This window comes from Pagrus pagrus, assembly GCF_965226575.1.
Source record: "Pagrus pagrus genome assembly, chromosome: 8".
Classification (NCBI taxonomy): Eukaryota; Metazoa; Chordata; class Actinopteri; order Spariformes; family Sparidae; genus Pagrus; species Pagrus pagrus.
The window spans coordinates 28109922-28128516 of record NC_140192.1 but is presented as its reverse complement, the minus strand read 5'-3'; the positions used below and the strand labels follow the sequence as shown (position 1 = coordinate 28128516).

The 18595-nt window shown below is 41.0% G+C and overlaps 1 protein-coding gene across 1 annotated transcript in view; it reads left to right on the top strand.

Annotated features, from left to right (window-relative positions):
• rimbp2b (RIMS binding protein 2b) overlaps window positions 1-18595 on the top strand; it is a 115993-nt gene that overhangs the window by 83935 nt on the left and 13463 nt on the right. The window contains exons 10-18 of the mRNA XM_084359010.1: window positions 94-298; window positions 3274-3422; window positions 5248-5327; window positions 6022-6131; window positions 6679-7551; window positions 12482-12633; window positions 13409-14092; window positions 14415-14564; window positions 16339-16500. Of these exons, the coding sequence (XP_084215136.1) occupies window positions 94-298; window positions 3274-3422; window positions 5248-5327; window positions 6022-6131; window positions 6679-7551; window positions 12482-12633; window positions 13409-14092; window positions 14415-14564; window positions 16339-16500 (2565 nt within the window). The remainder of the gene's footprint in view (window positions 1-93; window positions 299-3273; window positions 3423-5247; window positions 5328-6021; window positions 6132-6678; window positions 7552-12481; window positions 12634-13408; window positions 14093-14414; window positions 14565-16338; window positions 16501-18595) is intronic.

Below are 18595 nucleotides of genomic sequence, written 5' to 3'. Positions count from 1 at the left end.
TTTCTCTCCCTTTTTATCTGTCTGTCTGTCTCTCTTTGTCTGTCTGTCCCTCTCACTCCTCTCTCGATGACTCTCCTCCCTCGCCGTCATCAGGCCAAAGTTCGCGAGCTGGAGGAAAAATGTCGGACTCAGAGTGAGCAGTTCAACCTCCTGTCAAAAGAGCTGGAGAAGTTCCGGCTCCAGGCTGGGAAGTTTGATATCCTCAGCGCTGAACACTTAACTTTATGTGAATCTCCTGGGTCGCCTAACAAGTCCCTGTCACAGCTCCTTAATGGACTGGCTGCCCCCATAGGCAAAGGTACGTATTGGATCATGATTTTTTTCTTTAATATGTCTGATAAGCATACTGGCCAACCCTCACGATTTTCCCTGGAGACTTGCGTTTTTCATTGCCATTCGTTTCCAGAACGCATGAAACACAGTCTGTGAATCTCACATTTTTCAAGGGTAGGACTCCCAGAACCCCACTTTGGTTTCAAAATCCTCTCTGTTTTTTCTAAATTTCAAGGTTGGCAAGTATGCGGATAAGTCATACTGTATGTTTTGAGTGGTTGAATTAACAGAAAATAATTGATAAATGCATGTTAAATGAAAAATTTAGTGATAAATGCCAATTTAATGTAACCGAGCCATGTTTTATCATTTTCCCCATCTCACATTCATCATTTATTATTAAAGAAGCCACTTGTCAGGGTGAAAGTAACAAAAAACACCAAAATATAGGTGATGAAAATGCTCACAAAATAATTATGAAAGTAATGAAATGTATGTGAACTAAAAAGTAGTTACTTGATAAACTTGATATCTGTTATTCCACCCTAACAATAAAAAGATCTGGCCCACTCAGTGAACCACTGACATTTTCAGTGGAAAAAATATTCACAGTGGGACAAACATTATGACAAAAGCTACACTGCACAGCTGCAGCTCTGAGTAAACAATCAGCACACCGTCTTGCAGTCAAGGAGTTAGGCTGTCACCTACTCCAAAAGTGTCCTGTGCCAGGCTTTGCGCGAGCTTCACGGTGATAAATATGGAAACACATTTCCACAAGTTAAAGAAAAGCACAAGATGACAACCAAGCTTGATCAAAAAACTTCCCATGGTTAGTCAGGTGCATGTACGCGCGCATGAGTGCGTCTGAGGTGTGCTTTAGTCTTACTTTTTGGACTGCCATAAGATTTTTGTAGGATGAATTTGCAGGGCTGCAAACTTTTCAGAAAACCTTGGAGTGAGAAAAGGTGAGAAGTTTTTAAGGGGCCCTGTTTGGAGTACATTCCACTGCCATTTCACTACATCTAATCCTTACCCAGTCTGACCCCAACCATTAAAAAATGTACATAAATTAAACAGTTTTGGAGACCAGAGGGATCACTGACTTGGTGGGGAACGAACCCAACCTCAGTGTTTTCAACAATGTGTACAGGATGGAGTCAGTGAGTGTAAAATGAGTCCAGACTTGTCATGCTCCTTCAGGGTCATTCTGAACAGAAATCCACTGAAAACTTCTGCAAACCCGATTTTTAATACAGTTGAAATATGAGACAATTATTATAACTGTAATGCAGTTAGAGCTGACTTTACCTTTAATTATCTCAAGAAATGTACAGTTAATGAAGTCCAATGTTGTGGTGATTATAGAGAGCTCTCTCGGTTACTCAGTGGGTGTGATTTTTGATTGACATTTTAGGTGTAAGAAACAAAAATATGCTGCTGTAAATGATAAATGTCAGCTGAGTTTTGAGAACAGCACACTGTAACCCACTCAGTTGATTCTCAGAGCAAAATAAAATGTCTATCAAGTAAAAAAAATAATATTTGAGTATTTTTTTGTATAGAAATTGATTTACCGTCATATTTTGAAGTGGCTGAAACTCATTTGTGACTTAAATTAATCAACAGGAGGCCACTAAATGAATTTTACTGGATGTAGCCCACTCTTACTGAAGTGCTGTGTAGTTGAATGAATGCATCATGCCTGCCATGTGAGAGCTGCTGGCTGTTACTCCACAGCTACCTCACAACAAGTTGAAAGAATCCGAGGCTTCGGACTTAATCTGCAGAACACAAACTGTTAATGAAATAATCAATCATAGCGAGCAATAGCCTCTAGCTGGCTAAACTTGTTCTCTGCTTGTTTTTGACTTGTTTTTTGTTAAATACATGAATGCCTCACTAATTACAATCATATGTATCATTCAACTCTTGCTGTGAAGTTTTAATTTATTTCATATTTTTATACAAATATATGGAAACAGATGCATTGAGTACAGTGATATAGACACCCACATCATATCTGCTTAACAAAAACATGTGTTCAGTACATTTATTTAAATAGTGGTACCTTTGAAGAGAGAGTCAGTAGTAGTACAGGTACATGGCTATTATTACCTTTCGCCAACGAGGTTATCTTTCTCACTCGTGTTCCTTTGTTCCTTTGTTCATTGGTTGGTTTGTCAGCAGGATTACACAAAAACTGCTAAAGGAATCCAGATAAAGAGACAGATCCAGGAATTTGTTCTCACTTTAACATGTGAGATAGGACGTTTTTCATTCTCGTTTCTCAGGGAATTATGCCTGAATCTTGATGAAAAACAAATCAGGTGACATAACATAAAGATGGTACGCACGTCATATTTTACAAATACAGTTAAATGTTAGGTCTTTGATGCCTGTGGACAAAGTCCCCAGACTCCCCTATAAAAAAGCTAAATGTTGAGTCTCAGGAGAAACTTTCTAAAGTTTGTGAAATGCTTTCTGAAACAAATTCTTAACTATTCGGGCCAACTCGTTAATTCTCAAAGGTTATACATGAAGATATATATATAAGAGCATATATAAGAAACTTATCGGTTTGTTCCACTGATGTAGGCGTGTATTTGCGTACAGTGGAGAAGTGAGATCTGATCACAAGAGCTGACTCCAGACATACTGTATGTCGAGATGCATCTAATGCCAGGTGTGAATTGAAGGGCTTCAAGCTGTCGACTTTTGATCAAATCACTCAGAACAAATGGTAAAACGAAATGTGAACAGCCTCTATGAGAGCAAAGAAGGGGACTGTTGGGCCTCGGTAGGGGTACGCACTTTGGCAAAGTATTTGATTTATTGATTGCCGCCGGGAATACATAAAACAAAGAATGCAGCTAGAACAACGTTCCAAACCTAGCTTTGATGAACTCTTCTGTAATTTGAGTATTTGTCACAAGCTTGATGTTTATTCTGTTTTTGAGATGTGAGGATCTGATGAACAAAGTTCTGTTTGTTCCACAGGCAATGAGGCTCCAACAGGCAGATCTTTGATATCGGAGTTCATTCGACCGCTCCAGATCAGTGGAGACAAGCCGGAGCTCCTCTCTGTCAAGCCAACATTCCTCACTCGCAGTCGAGCCCGCAGCCCAGCACGGGCTTTCCTCTCTGAGGTATCTGTTTGCATCCCAAATGGCTTCTGCTTTATTGCACATTTCTCCATTTGCACTATGAATGACATCCATAAACAAAAAGGGAGTGTAATTAGCTCCAAGCTGCACAAACAAAGACTGTTTAAACATCCTGACATGATGACATGATGTGGGGCTGCAGTAGAGAAGAATCCCCAATCATTTTTTGGTTTCATTCCTCCCTTTCTACAATAATGAAATCCTGTTGTCCAGCAACAAGTGACTCATCTCACTAATGTGAGATCTGATTCCTCTCATACCTTTTTTGATCTTTAGTTTTGATGGCACTTTGTAACAATTCTTTGAAAAATGCTGCTTCATTGTAATGAATGAATCAAAAGCAATATGCTTGAGCAAGACTGAAAAGGAGAAAATCCTCGCAGCATCAATGCAGGAGGCTTTCTGGTTTTATTCCTGCAGCCTTACTATTTGGGATTTATCAAAATATTTTAATACACAAATTGTGCAAAATTGTTATTGATAACATTCAGCCAGTAAAAGAGAGTTTCCATCTCCCCACTACCATAGACCATATGTCATTTTCTTATGACATCCCCCGCTCCTCGATTGAACAGCAACTGTAAAGAAATAGTTTAATCCAGACCATAATTCAAGGTAAAACAAGTTTGATAACCGATTGGCTTCAGTTAGACAACAACTAACATTCAACAACATTCTAGCTAACATTACTGTTTGGTATGATAAGATTAGAAAAGGTGTAAATTAATTCATAAATATCAGCACACATCTTCGAGACATTTGTCTAAACCTGGAAGTCAAACACACAGGATGTAATCAAACGATAATGTTAGCTAGGAAGTTGTTGAATGCTAACATCGGCTGAGGAGTTATCAAATATGTTGTTTCATCATAATAATATTTTTTATTCTGCACCTTTCTACAAGCTATGCAGATGTAAAATGATTTCTCTACATACAAATGTTATCAATAAAAGAAATATAAAGTATATTGGGTGCTTTTTTGAGATATGCAATTAGTTGGCAGTTGGTAGGTTAAACCAAAGAAAAGCATCACCTTTTCGTCTACTTTTTTGGGAAGATTTCCCTGTATTTCAAAGCACAGCCACCTGGATTCAAAGACCCAGTTTTTTTGCTTTTGACATTACATACAATTTTATACAAAACATTCAAATCAGTTTATTAGCTTCTTCCTCCATAAGAAGCAAAATAATTTCAACTCACAAAGCTTGCCTCACTGGTCTACTGAAAATAAGGTGAAGGGTAACAAATAAGGGATGCACCGATTGTAAATAATGAGTTAAAATAATGTTTAAAAATAACATTGTTTATGTTTTTTTGTTGTTGTTTATTCCTTGTTTTGGGCCAGGGAAACAATCAAGTTTTCATTATAAAAAGCTAACTTTTTAAGAGTCACTCAGCCCTTCACTACCTTATCTCTGAAAGAACGATCATAACAATTCATGAAACAACCTTGAATTTCACCTTCTTTCTCATGAAAAAGATACTATTTTATTTTTAAACCCAACTGCTTTCTAGCCAACAACACATCTACATACTCAGTGATATGATGATATGATAATTTCTCAGTGCTTATAAAGTCTTACAAACTGATGGCAGGGATGTCATGAACCGGTGACTCATGAATGTGCCAGCACAAAACATATCATCGGCCACTGCTACTTTCAGTGGAGGACTTCTTGTTTGCCCATAGGCCAACAAGGTGAATACCAGCCAACATCATCTCTAGTGCATCCCTGGTGACAAAACAAAGAATGAGCATTGAATGTTTAAAACACTATCATATGTTCCCTTCTTGTGTTCTCTAGATGGACAAAGAGCTCGGCTCAACTACCAGGTCCAAACTGAGGTTCACAGGGAAGGTTCGGCTGTGTATTGCTCGGTACAGGTGCGTATACACAACACACAATCGCTTAATTCACGGTGTTACTTGTTTTATTTAAAACACTGAACACAGACAAATACAACAACCTCTGACTGGAATAAAACTGTTACTGTTTCCAACAAGTTCCTTCAAGTCCTTCTAAAAGGTCTGTCACTTTAACAGTATGTATATGGTTTCAGTGCATTTTGTGTCAAAAGTAGTTTTGTGGTCAGATTACAGAAACCCCCGAACCAAAGTGAAACAGTTGACCGTCCTCAGAGAGCTGGTCAGAAATCCTTAACAGTAAACCGAACTGGCTGCTCACTGTAGACAAGTCATGGACAAACCCTGCTGAGATAATTTGCTTTCTCTCACAGCGTTAGGCCTGGGGTCTTAAAGATGATTCAGTGTTTCTATCTCTAAAGAAAATTACCTGTCAGCACAAAAAATAATTGGAATCCTCAGAGCACAAATATGTGAAACAGGGCCAAAGCTTCAAACCCACAAAGTCCTCAGCTGCCTCATATTTGTTAAAAAACACAATAGACACAAACTTCATATTTTCAAAGTAACACCTTGCAAATTGTTTTCTTTGACATATGTATTATCGAATTGGAGTTTTTGACATAAGAAATAACCCTGGTAGAGAATAATTGTACAAATAATTGTGTGAAATAACACTGGCATTTGAATGGTTCAGTAATGTTTTTCACTGTAGTTATAATCCTTACGATGGGCCTAATGAGCATCCGGAGGCAGAGCTCCCCCTGGTGGCAGGGAAGTACCTCTACGTTTACGGGACAATGGATGAGGACGGCTTTTACGAAGGTTTGACCTGCCTTGTTATTGTTCAAACTACGAAAATGCAAATTCAGTCATTATACTCTCCCCCATGCCGATGAAAGGTCTGGGGGAAGTTTCATAGTTCACAAAACATTTCTGGAGCTTCACAGCAAAACAGCGTCGCAGCATTCTCTTAAACAACTGAGGTACAGTAGAAAGAATCAAGAAAAACACATAGAATGGCTCTGGAAGCCCTTAGATCCCACCCTCTAAGCATGGTCGAGCTCAGCAGCCACAGTAAAAATTTCAGCTTAAAAAAGGGTGTAAATAGAATCTTATCAAATCAATTTGGGATCTCTGAGCTTCTGGAGACTCCGATCATCAGTTGTTTTATTTCAGTTGTTTAGGAGAACACTTCAACATTGTTTTGCTTTGAAGCTCCAGAAATGTTTTGTGGACTATGAAACTTCACCTGACTTTCGCATGGGGGTAAGTAGATTATGACTGAGATTTGATTTTTGAGTGTACTTATCCTTTAATCTATTGTGCCTAACATCACTTCAATACCAACTATCTCCTTTCTGTTCCTCAGGAGAGCTGCTGGATGGACAGCGGGGACTCGTCCCATCCAATTTTGTGGATTTTGTCCAAGATGAGGAGACACCCTCTGTCCAACACAGGGACACAGTAGCTAAAGAACCTGGCTACCTCAACCACAGTAGTCTGGGGTCTCAGAGACTGGGGGTCGGCACTGGGACGGGAACAGGCATAAGCAGAATGCTGTCCGACAGTAAACTAGACTGTCTAAGCACCAGCAGCTTGGGCATGGACCTCCTGGGCTCCTCCAGCAACGGGACAGGAACCTTGGATGTCAGCATTGACGAGGTCGGTGAAGACATTGTGCCTTATCCCCGCCGCATCAACCTGATTAAACAACTTGCCAAGAGTGTGATTATTGGTTGGGATCCTCCTGTGGTCCCACCGGGCTGGGGCTCCATCAGTGGCTACAATGTCTTGGTGGATAAGGAGGTACGCATGAGTGTCCCCTACGGGGGCAGGACAAAGTCTCTTATCGAAAAGCTCAATCTGGCCACCAACACCTACCGTATCTCAGTACAGAGCATCACTGAACGTGGCCCGTCGGACGAGCTGCGGTGCACTATGCTCGTGGGAAAGGATGTGGTGGTGGCACCTTATTACCTGCAGGTGGACAGCATCACGCAGGTCTCTGCTGAGCTCTCCTGGATGCCCAGCAACAGCAACTACAGTCACACCATCTTCCTCAACGGTGCAGAGTATGACATGGTCAAGGCAGGGGGCTATAAGTACAAGTTCTTCAACTTGAAGGCGATGACAGTTTACAAGGTGAAGGTTGTGGCGCAGCCGCATCAGGTGCCTTGGCAGCTTCCGATGGATCAAAGGGAGAAGAGGGAAATCTCAGTGGAGTTCTGCACTCAGCCTGCAGGTCAGCCTCCAAAACATTACTCTCATTAGCAAGCTCACCTGTTCAGTAAATCACAACGATGCAGAGACTTTTTTTAACGTGTTGTTTGTTGTATGATTGTATAGCTACGGCTAGACTCTCTGGAATATCTTTATCCATGCTAGCATGGCAGGTGCTGGTCTGGTTGGTCTGTTGGTCCATTTCTGGGTTTTTTTTCATACGTATGTGCTAGCTCGGCTTTAGACTCGGCACATCAGCATGGCAGGGATTTGCAGTTCCATTACCACAGGGCTAGCTGCTGCAGCTCCTCTGACAGAGAGCCCAGATTGCGCTCCGCCACCACGAGAGTATGGTGTTCTGAGTGACCAAAAGGGATATTCCAACAGTGCTCAGATTTTAAAAACTGCCAAGTGCGTCGCGGCTCTCAGAGTTACTTTAACCAATGCACCCTGAAACGCTGCTGCAAAATTTAGTACATATATCAGTAGTGCATTGAGAAGTTATCCTAATGACTCTGGGGATCCTCTGACTTTTCCTCTAGTGCCACAGTGATGTTAGCATTTATGATTTGGGAAACACATTCCATCCACTTTGACAGTGTATAAGCACCAAGCCTCGATGTTATAAACAGAGCACACCTCTTCTCATTCTGCTGTAGTCCACTCAGAACAAGGTCTGCCTGTCGAGTGTTGCAGTTTGATCCAAGATGTTGTTGTGGAGACAGGTTCTCTGTAAAGATGTGGGCACAACAGTCTCTGATTTCACGTTTTGAGTGAATCATCCCAACTAATGTGGGATGGATTGCCAAGAAATTTCAGACATTCAGGTCATTCATATCCCCGTAAAGTATAAGAATAAAAATAGAGCTATGATACCAGATTTTCACTGCACGGTTCTTGTGGCCAAACAAATTCACAATAACGATATTTCCGTGGTATCTATAGAAAATTTCAATTTGTATATTGGGTGTTTTCTCTCTCTTTCTCTCTTTGTGGCGAATAAATTACACTTAAAATACAAATGTGGTGATTTGGAGCTGTATGAAAAGAACAGTTGCACTTAATGAATTGTTAGAAATAATGACAACCGGATGAACTGAACACAAAAGATCCACCATAACTGTACTGGATTATTCATGATAATATTACAGTATATGTGTAAATATCAATATTTCATTTTTTAATGCCATGGTTATTTCCAATACCAGTATATTGTGAAACCCTAGGTCATTTTTAAAAAATTGTTCAATAAAGCAAAGTTTATGACCAAATCTTGCCAATCTTACAACATTCTCACTGGTCTCAGCTCTACTTTTGTTTAGTGCTTAAAGTAAGATAGAAAGCAATGCTTAGTTACACTAAGCTAAGACGGAGAACATGGTTAACATCATATCAGCTTAATGTCAGCATCATAGCATTGTTATTGTGAGCATGCTAGCATGTTCTATTCATATTTTAGCTCAAAGCAGCTCCCTACCTGAGTACAGCCTCACAAAGTGGTTAATGTGGCTGTAGATCATTAGTCCTGATCTTAAACTGATTTTTAGGCCACCTGGGGGCCATATAAAGTTTTTGAGATGAACTTGTCAGCCACTTATTTAAACATCCAGCAGACACATTAGCATTCATCTGAAGACCTGTTTTTGACTACCTGGCAAATGTAAGTCCAACATTCAGTCCCCTTTTAGCTTTCTTTCATTACTTATGGGCAGGTGACATAGAGTGGGTTTATCAGAGCTTTTCATGGAAAATAAGTGTAGGCTGTGGTTAGACACGGTTGCTGAGAGCTCTCTGACCAAAGTCTTATTTTTCTTTCCACAGTCAGTTTGATATTTTTATGTAAAAGATGATTTTATGACAGAGGGTAACATTGTTCTCCTGTATCCTCAGTCTGATCGCTGGCCTTGTACTGTAATATTCAGTTCTGTTTCAAAGTCGTCTGATATTTCACAATGAAGGCCATCTGATAATTTATATCAAACACAGCAATCTATTTATTTACTCTACCAAATGCTTTGAGCCCTTTACACTTACAAACGTGACAAACATCTCAGGCATTTTCATTTTTCCCCAGCCACTTTTAGACTGCCCTCAAGGATTTTAGCGTGTATTACTGCAATACGACACATGCATGGTAACACACACACACACACGCACACACAGACACACAAAAAGTGCAACAAGAAAACATCGAAGAAGGGTTTTCTGAATAAAGCTTCACAACACTGGAAACAAGTCTCTTGAAGCCAAATTAGTGTAAATAGCGAGCGTAGGTCTCTGGGATTTCTTTTCCCATGAGGCTCGTTGATGCTTTGCTGCTGCCAGCACTAACTCAGGTCTCACAGCCTGACTGCCTCACTACAGGAAAGTGAGAATGTAATAAGAGTGATTCTCTCCACAGCCAGCTACATTTATGGCACTGTTTTGTCTGTGTAAATGTACAGGCATAGTGTAGTTAGCCAGTTGTGGATAAAATGTTGTTAGGCCTGACATATTGTTGCTTTTTATAGGTCTAAGTAGTCAAGCACTTATGGAACAAGCATATATTGACATATTCTGAAAAATACAAGTAGGGCAGCACGGTGGTGCAGTCGTGAATGTTGCCCCACAGCAAGATGGGCCTGGGTTTGAGACCTGGCTGGGGCAGTGCCTTTTCTGTGCAGTGTTTGCATGCTGTCTGCGTGGGTTTTCTCCGGGTACTCCGGCGTCCTCCCAGAATCCAAAGACATGCAAAAAGTCTACTGTCTAAATTGTCTGTAGGTGTGTATGTGAGTGTGAATGGTTGTTTGTCCCTATTTGTTATCCCTGTGATGAACTGGCGTCTTATCGGTACCCCGCCACACGCCCGATGTCAGCTGGAGAAGGATAAGCAGTAACAGACGATGGATGGATGAAAAATACAATGTAATATATGAAAAATCTGAAAAGTAGTCCAAATATATTTTACAATACATGACAATACTTATTTACAATGACCATGTTGTCATTATGCTAAAATAATACAAAACTGATTGTATGTTCACTTTGATAATATATTGGTTATATAGTGATATGAATTTAAACATCTTACTATTATAAATGTCTAAAATACATTTGACATGTATTACTAGAATGCAAAATATGTCTTTTTTTTACAATATATATAAAACAGTAATAATTGATATACTCGTGAATATATAGATAGATAGATAGATAGATAGATATGTCATTTTATAATCAATTGTACATCAATAGTACAAAACAGTTCTGTACTCTCCTCAACTGTTTATTCCTCCCGGTCCCGGGCTCTGTCCAGCAGCCGTCTGCCGGTTAGCGCTAACAGGGTTGCTCGTTATTCCAAAACACTGGCATCCAGACCTCCACTCCACTCTTTTAGTTCAATTAACTACATAGTGATCCATATTATTTGTCCAATATTCGCATTACAAATTTCTCTAAAAGACAACCGACACCACAAACATGGCGAGAGGTGAAGATCAGAGACTTGAATTAGCTGAGGTGAAGCCCAGCAGACTCAGGCTCGTGCCACTTGCTTAAAACATAAGCCTGTGTCAATACTCAATTAATTTAATATGTAATTACAAGGTGCAAATGTTGTCATAACATATAGTATACAGTATAAATATGTTTTCATTGCATAAAGGGTTGGTGTGATTGTGTTTATTTAGCCTTTATTTGATATGGAAAGGAGAACAAAACTCTTAAGGTGCCAGAACAAGAAAGAAGCAGTTCAGAAAATTACAGAGATAACAGAGAGATTATGAAGGCAAGTAATGAATAGAAGAAAGAGTGAAAGGGAAGGAACGTAGGGAGGACACAGAGAGTGAGAGAAAGAAAGGGGAGGACAGAGTGAAAAGCTGAAGTTTGAATTGACATTTTCTGTTGGCAGCTGACGAGCTAACATGCTGTGAGTTCATTAAATGATCCATCTATTGAACATGTTAATTAGAGGCGTCTGAAATAGTGTCAGTATCGGTGTGAACAACTGTTGTCAATAAAGAGGACAGCGTCTGGAGGCTCTATAATAGGCTCTCACACTCAGCATGTGTTCTTCAAAGCAAGTGGCTTCATTATTAGTGATTCAACATTTTTATTAATATTAGTCACAGCGTCCAATTCACTGCCTGGAAGTCAGTGTCCGCTGTTCGTGTCCAGTGTTAATGAAAGAGTCTCCACTGAAATGTTCATTTAAAGTCTCAGTTCTCTAGTTCTCTCTAGTTCTCAGAGGAGCTTGTTTGTGACAAGAGGAAATGAAATCTCCAAACAGACCCTGCTGCTGTTCCAAGACTGTGTGTGTTGTCTGCTGACAGTCGGCGTAGAAATGTGATTAAGATTGCATCGATGTAGATTCTCAGACACACAAACAGCTGCACGTTGCAGCTCGGAGATACTGCTGACTGCATCTGCTCGCCCTCTCTCCCTGTGTCACTGCAGGGGAGCAGCAGCCCTGCACAGATGGGGATGTTGTTTAGTATGCAGGCAGCACTTACAGATTGTGGAAAAAGCAAACTGTGTTTTTTTTTATGCTCCATAGAATATTTTCAGTGAGAATCTGGCATCAGGATATTGCTCCACACACAGTGATGGCTGAATGCTGGCAAAATGATACACGCACAGACTAATCAAGAGATACACGCCATAAACCTGACATGAGCATAATATCCTGCTGTCACTGACTCACACACCAGTTGTTAATTTCAGTTAAATTGAAAATGCTTTTAAAACACTTAAGTGTACATAATGTTTTTGATACAATTCTTAGCAATGCCACAAGGTTCGGCTTTATACAGTACTTCAGAGGTAAGATTTATGAAGCAGTTATTGAATGTGATTGCATAGTACTGACGTCAGCGAATTCTTTTTTTTTTTCATCAAACAGGCAGAAATGGTTCGCTGGTGAGACATCTTTTTTTCTCTCTCTTCTCACCCAGTGTGTGTGTTGTGCTCCCCAGGACCCCCTCTCCCTCCCCAGGAGGTGCAGGTTCAGTGTGGTCAGACGCCCGGGCTCCTGCAGGTCAGATGGAAGCCGCCGCTTCTGACGTCTTCAGGAACCTCCAACGGGGCCAGCGTGATTGGCTACGCCGTGTGCACAAAGGGACAAAAGGTACCTTATGTCAGACAAGTCATTTGTGTGTGTGTTACAGTGCTTAAAAACCTTTGCCTTCCTCTGTGTTCACTTCTGTGAGTGGTGCTCTATTGCCACCTCCTGGGGAAATTACATAATGCTGATATTCAGCCCCCAGGGACGAACATGATAGTGTCAACTTTAAGTTTAAAATAAAATCAGCATGCTGAGTTAAAGAAATAAAGTGGACCATTTTCCAACAGACCTGAAGCGGGGGCTGTAGCTGAGGTTTAAACGTGGTCCGTTTAATGCACTGGAGACCAAAAAATCTCTGTGTTATGTTTGGGGTTAAGTTTAATAATTCACCAAAAATAAGGGTAAAAATACCACCCTTTGCAAATTCAACAGTAAACAACAAAATATAGAATGTTTTCTTTAATCTGTCACAAGTAAACCCTCTTCTCAACACTGCTGAAGATTCCTCCAGTGCCACTCAGTTGATCGTCTTCATGCACACAGGATTAGTGTCTGGCAGTGTAGCTGCAGGCTACCAGTAAGCTAGCTGTGTCGCCCTTTAGTTGTTGTGTTTTTTTGTTCTTCAGATGCACATCACTGGTGGAGAAGGGCTAAATACAATCCTGCTTTTGATTTTAAAATTGATGGCTCATTTGATCGATTTTACACTTAAAATAGAAATTGTGACACCCCAGTAGATATGTGTATATGATGGGAGGGTTACAGAGGAAGTGTTTTTGCATGCTGACATTCTGAATTGCCCTTTGGTAAGGACTCTCTGCTTCCTTTGTGAATGCAGATAGCAGAGGTCTTATACCCTACGGCAGACTATGTGACCGTGGAGTTAAACAGGATTCAGTGTCTGGAGGCCAGGGAAGTCATTGTAAGGACGTTATCGACACAAGGAGAGTCCCAGGACTCGCCCGTGGCCATGATCCCGCACAATCTCTTGGGCTCTCCACACCTCTCCCGCCGAACCACTGCACCTCCCCACCCGATCCCCCTCCCACAGTCCCATCCAGTGCACTCACAAACCCATCCTCCTTATCCTTCAACGTACCCCCCGAATCACCCTCAGCCCCAGGTGCAGCCTCTGCCACGAGCCCAGCCCCACACGCTGCCCCACGCACAGCCGCATTCGCAGCCGCACTCGCAGCCCTCCAGCCACCCCCCTCCTCATCCCTCGTCCCAGCCTCATTTCCAGCGCCACCCCATGCCCAAGTCCAAACCATTAGTAAGTGCCAGAGAGCCAGAAACCAAAGAGCACGAGGTGGGCCTGCGATCAGCCCAGCCCTGGGAGCGTTCCCCCTCTCCGCTGCCTCCCATGCGCGGACCCAACCTGGAGCCACCACACTTCCCGCCACGGCGATCGCCCTCGCCTCAGAGGATCCTGCCGCAGCCTCAGGGAGTCCCCATCCCCAACACCATCGCCAAGGCCATGGCCAGGGAAGCTGCCCAGAGAGTGTTTGCTGAGGGCAACAGGGTGAGTGGGTATTTAATTATAGAACAGTACTTATCTCAGCATGTGGAAGAATCTAGTATTGATTCTGGAAATCGGATTTTTCACTGTGCTATGGATGAGATATATATATGTGTGTGTGTGTATGTATATATGCGTGTGTGTGTATATATATATATATATATATATATATATATATATATATATATATATATATATATATATATATATTTGGTGAAGATAGAAATATCTCACTCAAGTTTTTTTTTTCAGAAAGAAAACATGATTTTAGGAATATTACACCATTCCATTTGTCGATCTTAATTACTACAATGTGTTTTCTCAGGTTGAGAAAAGGAATATCTTCAGTGATCGAGGTAACGCCTTGCATCCACTCAACTCTGACGAGGAGGAGGATGGCTATGACTCTCCTCATGCGAGGAGGAGAGGAGCCTCGGTGGATGAATTCCTCAGAGGCTCAGAGTTGGGCAGACAGGTACTTTACAGAGAACACAACAAGCTTTGCTCAGCCAATCGATGAGTTTGTGTCACTTGTTTCTAGGAAGAACATGGACATGTAGGTGAACACAAATTCAGTCCAATCATATCACCTCTTAAATGTATCCGTGTACCTGGAATGCATCAATATTGTAGACTTGTTTTATTTTGCAGTCTTGTATAAACAAAAGAAATGTAAAGGACAGCACTCTCATCCAACTGTTTATTGTTGCCACATGGACGTTTCGGGCAAGACGCCCTTCCTCAGCGTGTATTCTGGCAAAATCACAGTGAAACTACACAGGTGTGCTAATTATAGGTTATCCAAAACTGCACAACAGATATACCCCAATAGGAGGAGCTGTATCCTTCTAAAGGAGAGCAAAGGACCACGCAGGGTCTCATACAAACGAAGCAAAATCTCACAACAGAATAGCGCCTAACTGTATCACAGCAACCACATAGCACATGTTTGTATCAACCAGTCTTTAATAATCCAGCTGTGTATGGAAATTTTACTTTGGCAAAGTACAACTGCACATTGCCAGCTATACAAGCGTCTGCCACAGTACACACAACAATATACCAATATATCAATAATGAAAGCTACAAGGAAATTGGAGGTGATGGCTGCTTCTGTACTTTAATGAAGGTGTCCGAGTCTTTAGGTGACATCTTTAGTGCTATTTAGGCAGTTCTCTGGTATTCTGAGTCTCTGTAGAGTGTAGACACTTTGTTTCAACTCTTTGGTAATCACCTACTGAGGATTTCAATGTCATCCACCTCCAAAGATGTCACCATGAACAAGTCCTACAGCTCCTTCTAATCTGAAGTCTAAAAGAAAAGAAAGAAAAGGACATTAAGATAATAAATTGTCTTAAATTCAGTACAATATTTGCTGTAGGTATTACATTTGCACATGGTGCGTTTAAGACTATTGGGTAAATTGTCATGCACGGTAGCCATGCAAAAAAATGTGATTTATTATGTCTAAAAAAGTTAAAGGTATATTTAAAGTATAAATATGACACCTAACCTAGTCAGATACTTCACTGCTGCTATACTGTAAATACAACTTAGGTGTAATCTAGTTGTGTACTTACAGTATTACTCTTACACTTAGTTTACTTAGAGGTACACTTTTATAAACTAAAAAATGGGCGAATTTAGTCCCAACAAGTATTGAGGTAGTGCACTTAGCGCACATCGAGGTTAGGGGTACTTATTACATAAAGTATACTTGGGAAATATACTTGAACTTAACTTAAATTCACTTGATAAAATGAACTTGAAGTATACTTAATTTTTGTAAGGGGAGCTAACAAGCAATGAGCCAAGATGGGAATATGTGAGCTTATGGTTGGCAGGAAATGAAGCAAGGTATAATTAATGCCCAAAGTACATGTAGGTCAGGGACCATAGGGTGAAAGCTGTTGAATCCCACATGAGCTGAAACAAGTGGGGCAATGCTAAGAGCTAAACTGTTTGCACGTAGCACACCTGAAACTTCCTCTGACTTCTTGGCAACTTCTCAAGAATTTGCATTTAGCAAGCATTTTGTCACTGCCAGAAACACAAAAGGCAGAGGGGCATTCATTGTATCAGAGAAATAGTTTGGATACTTTTTGGGTTTAAAAATATATTTGTTGAGGTATTACAAAGGCCTTAAATAGCACTTAATTTGACTTAAAAATTCTGCAAGAGCCCTGATAAAACTATGAACTTGTTGTTCTCTACCCAATATGCTTCTTTCCAACTTCCAACTCCCTTAGCACCATCATCACCACTACAGCCACAGTGAGGAGTACCACACAGAGAGCAGCCGGGGCTCTGACCTGTCTGACATCATGGAGGAGGACGAGGAAGATCTCTACTCTGAGATGCAGCTGGAGGAGGGTCGCAGGCGCAGCATCAACTCTCACAACACTCTTAAGGTACATACTGCACACCTTCAGTCGGTAGTGACCAGGGGGAGGACAGAAGAAGGTGGGGAAGACGGGAGGTCGAGGGAGGGAGGGAGGGAGGGAGAGGGAGGGAGGGTCTTGCCCACTGCAGGGGTAACTGCTCTCTCTCACAGGCTCCACAACCAGGCCCGTCGTGGCTTTGCCTGGCTGAGCTCCCCTGCCTTGCCTTAGCCGAATCAGCCTCCCCACTCCAGCCTTGCTCCTCCACCCGCCCCTCCAGCACCGCTTTATTCATTCAGGGCTGAGCTCATGGGAATGGCTGTGTAAACATAACAATACAGCATGCGAGAGGGGGAGGCTGTACTCTAGGAGCAGAGCGTTTTTTAAGGCTTGCATTGCATTTTGATGCTCTTAATATTGCACAGAAGGAGTGTTACAAGTGTTAGAGTCAAATGTTAGAATTTGATATTTAATTGCAAATTTTAATATACTGTACTGTATCAAAGGGTCATGGCATATGAAGTGCATATGGGAATCTCATTTAAGTGAGTACTTAAATGGAAATATTCACTTTTGTTTGTGTCTGTCATGTCCTAATGTTTAATTTTTCTATGGATGTAGAACATTGTCGGTACGTGATCCTGTCTTCATTTCAGTGGGGATGTGTGGATGTAAAGCCAATCTGCCATCATTATAGAAAAGCATCCTGTTGTGAGTGTGAGGTGTACTGTAGTGGCTGATTGGTCCTTTGTAATAAAGCAGACTTGCTTTCAGAAGCAAATCTCATTAAGTTATCTCTGTTTGTGTCTAGATATCTGTACAACATGGGGTGTAAAGTATATTCTTTGGTGTATTTACCCTTTAAATACACCAATACAGCATCTCCTTTTCATCATCGCCACCTATTTTGTAAATCACTGTTGCATTTTATCCTTCCCTTATATTTCTGTAAATAAATTACTTCAAAATGTGTATAGTAATGATGTAAAATTTGACTAAGATATTGTTAAGGGAATTATTAAAGGAATAGTCCTTTCATTATCTACTCGCCCCCATGTCGATGGAAAGTCAGGTGAGGTTTTGGAGTCTATTAAACATTTCTGGAGCTTCACAGCTAAATAGCCTGGCAGCATTCTCTTAAACAACTGAAGTAGCTGGGGACTTGTTTTTAAGCATAAAAAAAACAACAACATAACAAGCACCATACAGCTAGTCCGGCGTAAACCAAGTCTTCAGAAGCCCTCAAATAGATGTTATTACACCCGTTTTTAAGCTGAAATCATTGTAGCTGATGAGCTAAAAGTGTTCCACGTCTGAAGAGGGTGAACAAGCTCAACCTGGCATCGAGGGTATATATGACATCTTTTCAAATCAATTTGGGATCTCGGGCTTCTGGAGACTTGGATTTCGCCGGACCAGCTGTTTGGAGTCATTTTATGTTTTTTTAGTTATTTTTTTGTGTTTTAAAACAAGTCCCCAACTACTTCAGTTGTTTAAGAGAATGCTGGACTGCTGTTTTGCTGTGAAGCTCCAGAAATGTTTTGTGGACCACAAAATTCACCCGATTTTCCATCGGCCCGGGGGTGAGTAGTTAATGACTGAATTTTAATTTATGGGTGAACTGTTCCTTTAAAGTCAAATTTCCCTCTGCTTGTTTTCTGTGAGCACATGGAAGGAATTTGTGTCTGTTTGACTACATCTGAAGTGTCCTGATGCAGTGTGTCCTGAGCAACTGATTCTTCTACTCACTCAGCTTCATGTTGTCAATTTTTTTTTGCTTTTTTAAAGATTCATTTATTCTATCCACATTGATGTTTTCATGTATCCCTCACCTGTGGCACTAACTAAGCCTTTCATTTGTTTGTTTGGATATTTCTATTTTCTCACAAGCGAATTCTTTTTCCCACATTTAACCTCCGTGCCCACGCTCAGTTTATCAGTTATCACTCCATATTTGAGCCTTCACAGATTCCTGTTCAGAGCATGCCATTTTCTTCTCACGGAATGAGAATGCATGTCTTACTACATTGCCACAAATAACTAATTCTGTCTTTATTTTGTCTTTCCCCCCCATTTGTTCTATTCACATACTGTGTTGTTTCCTGCCTGTTCTAAAACCTTCGAA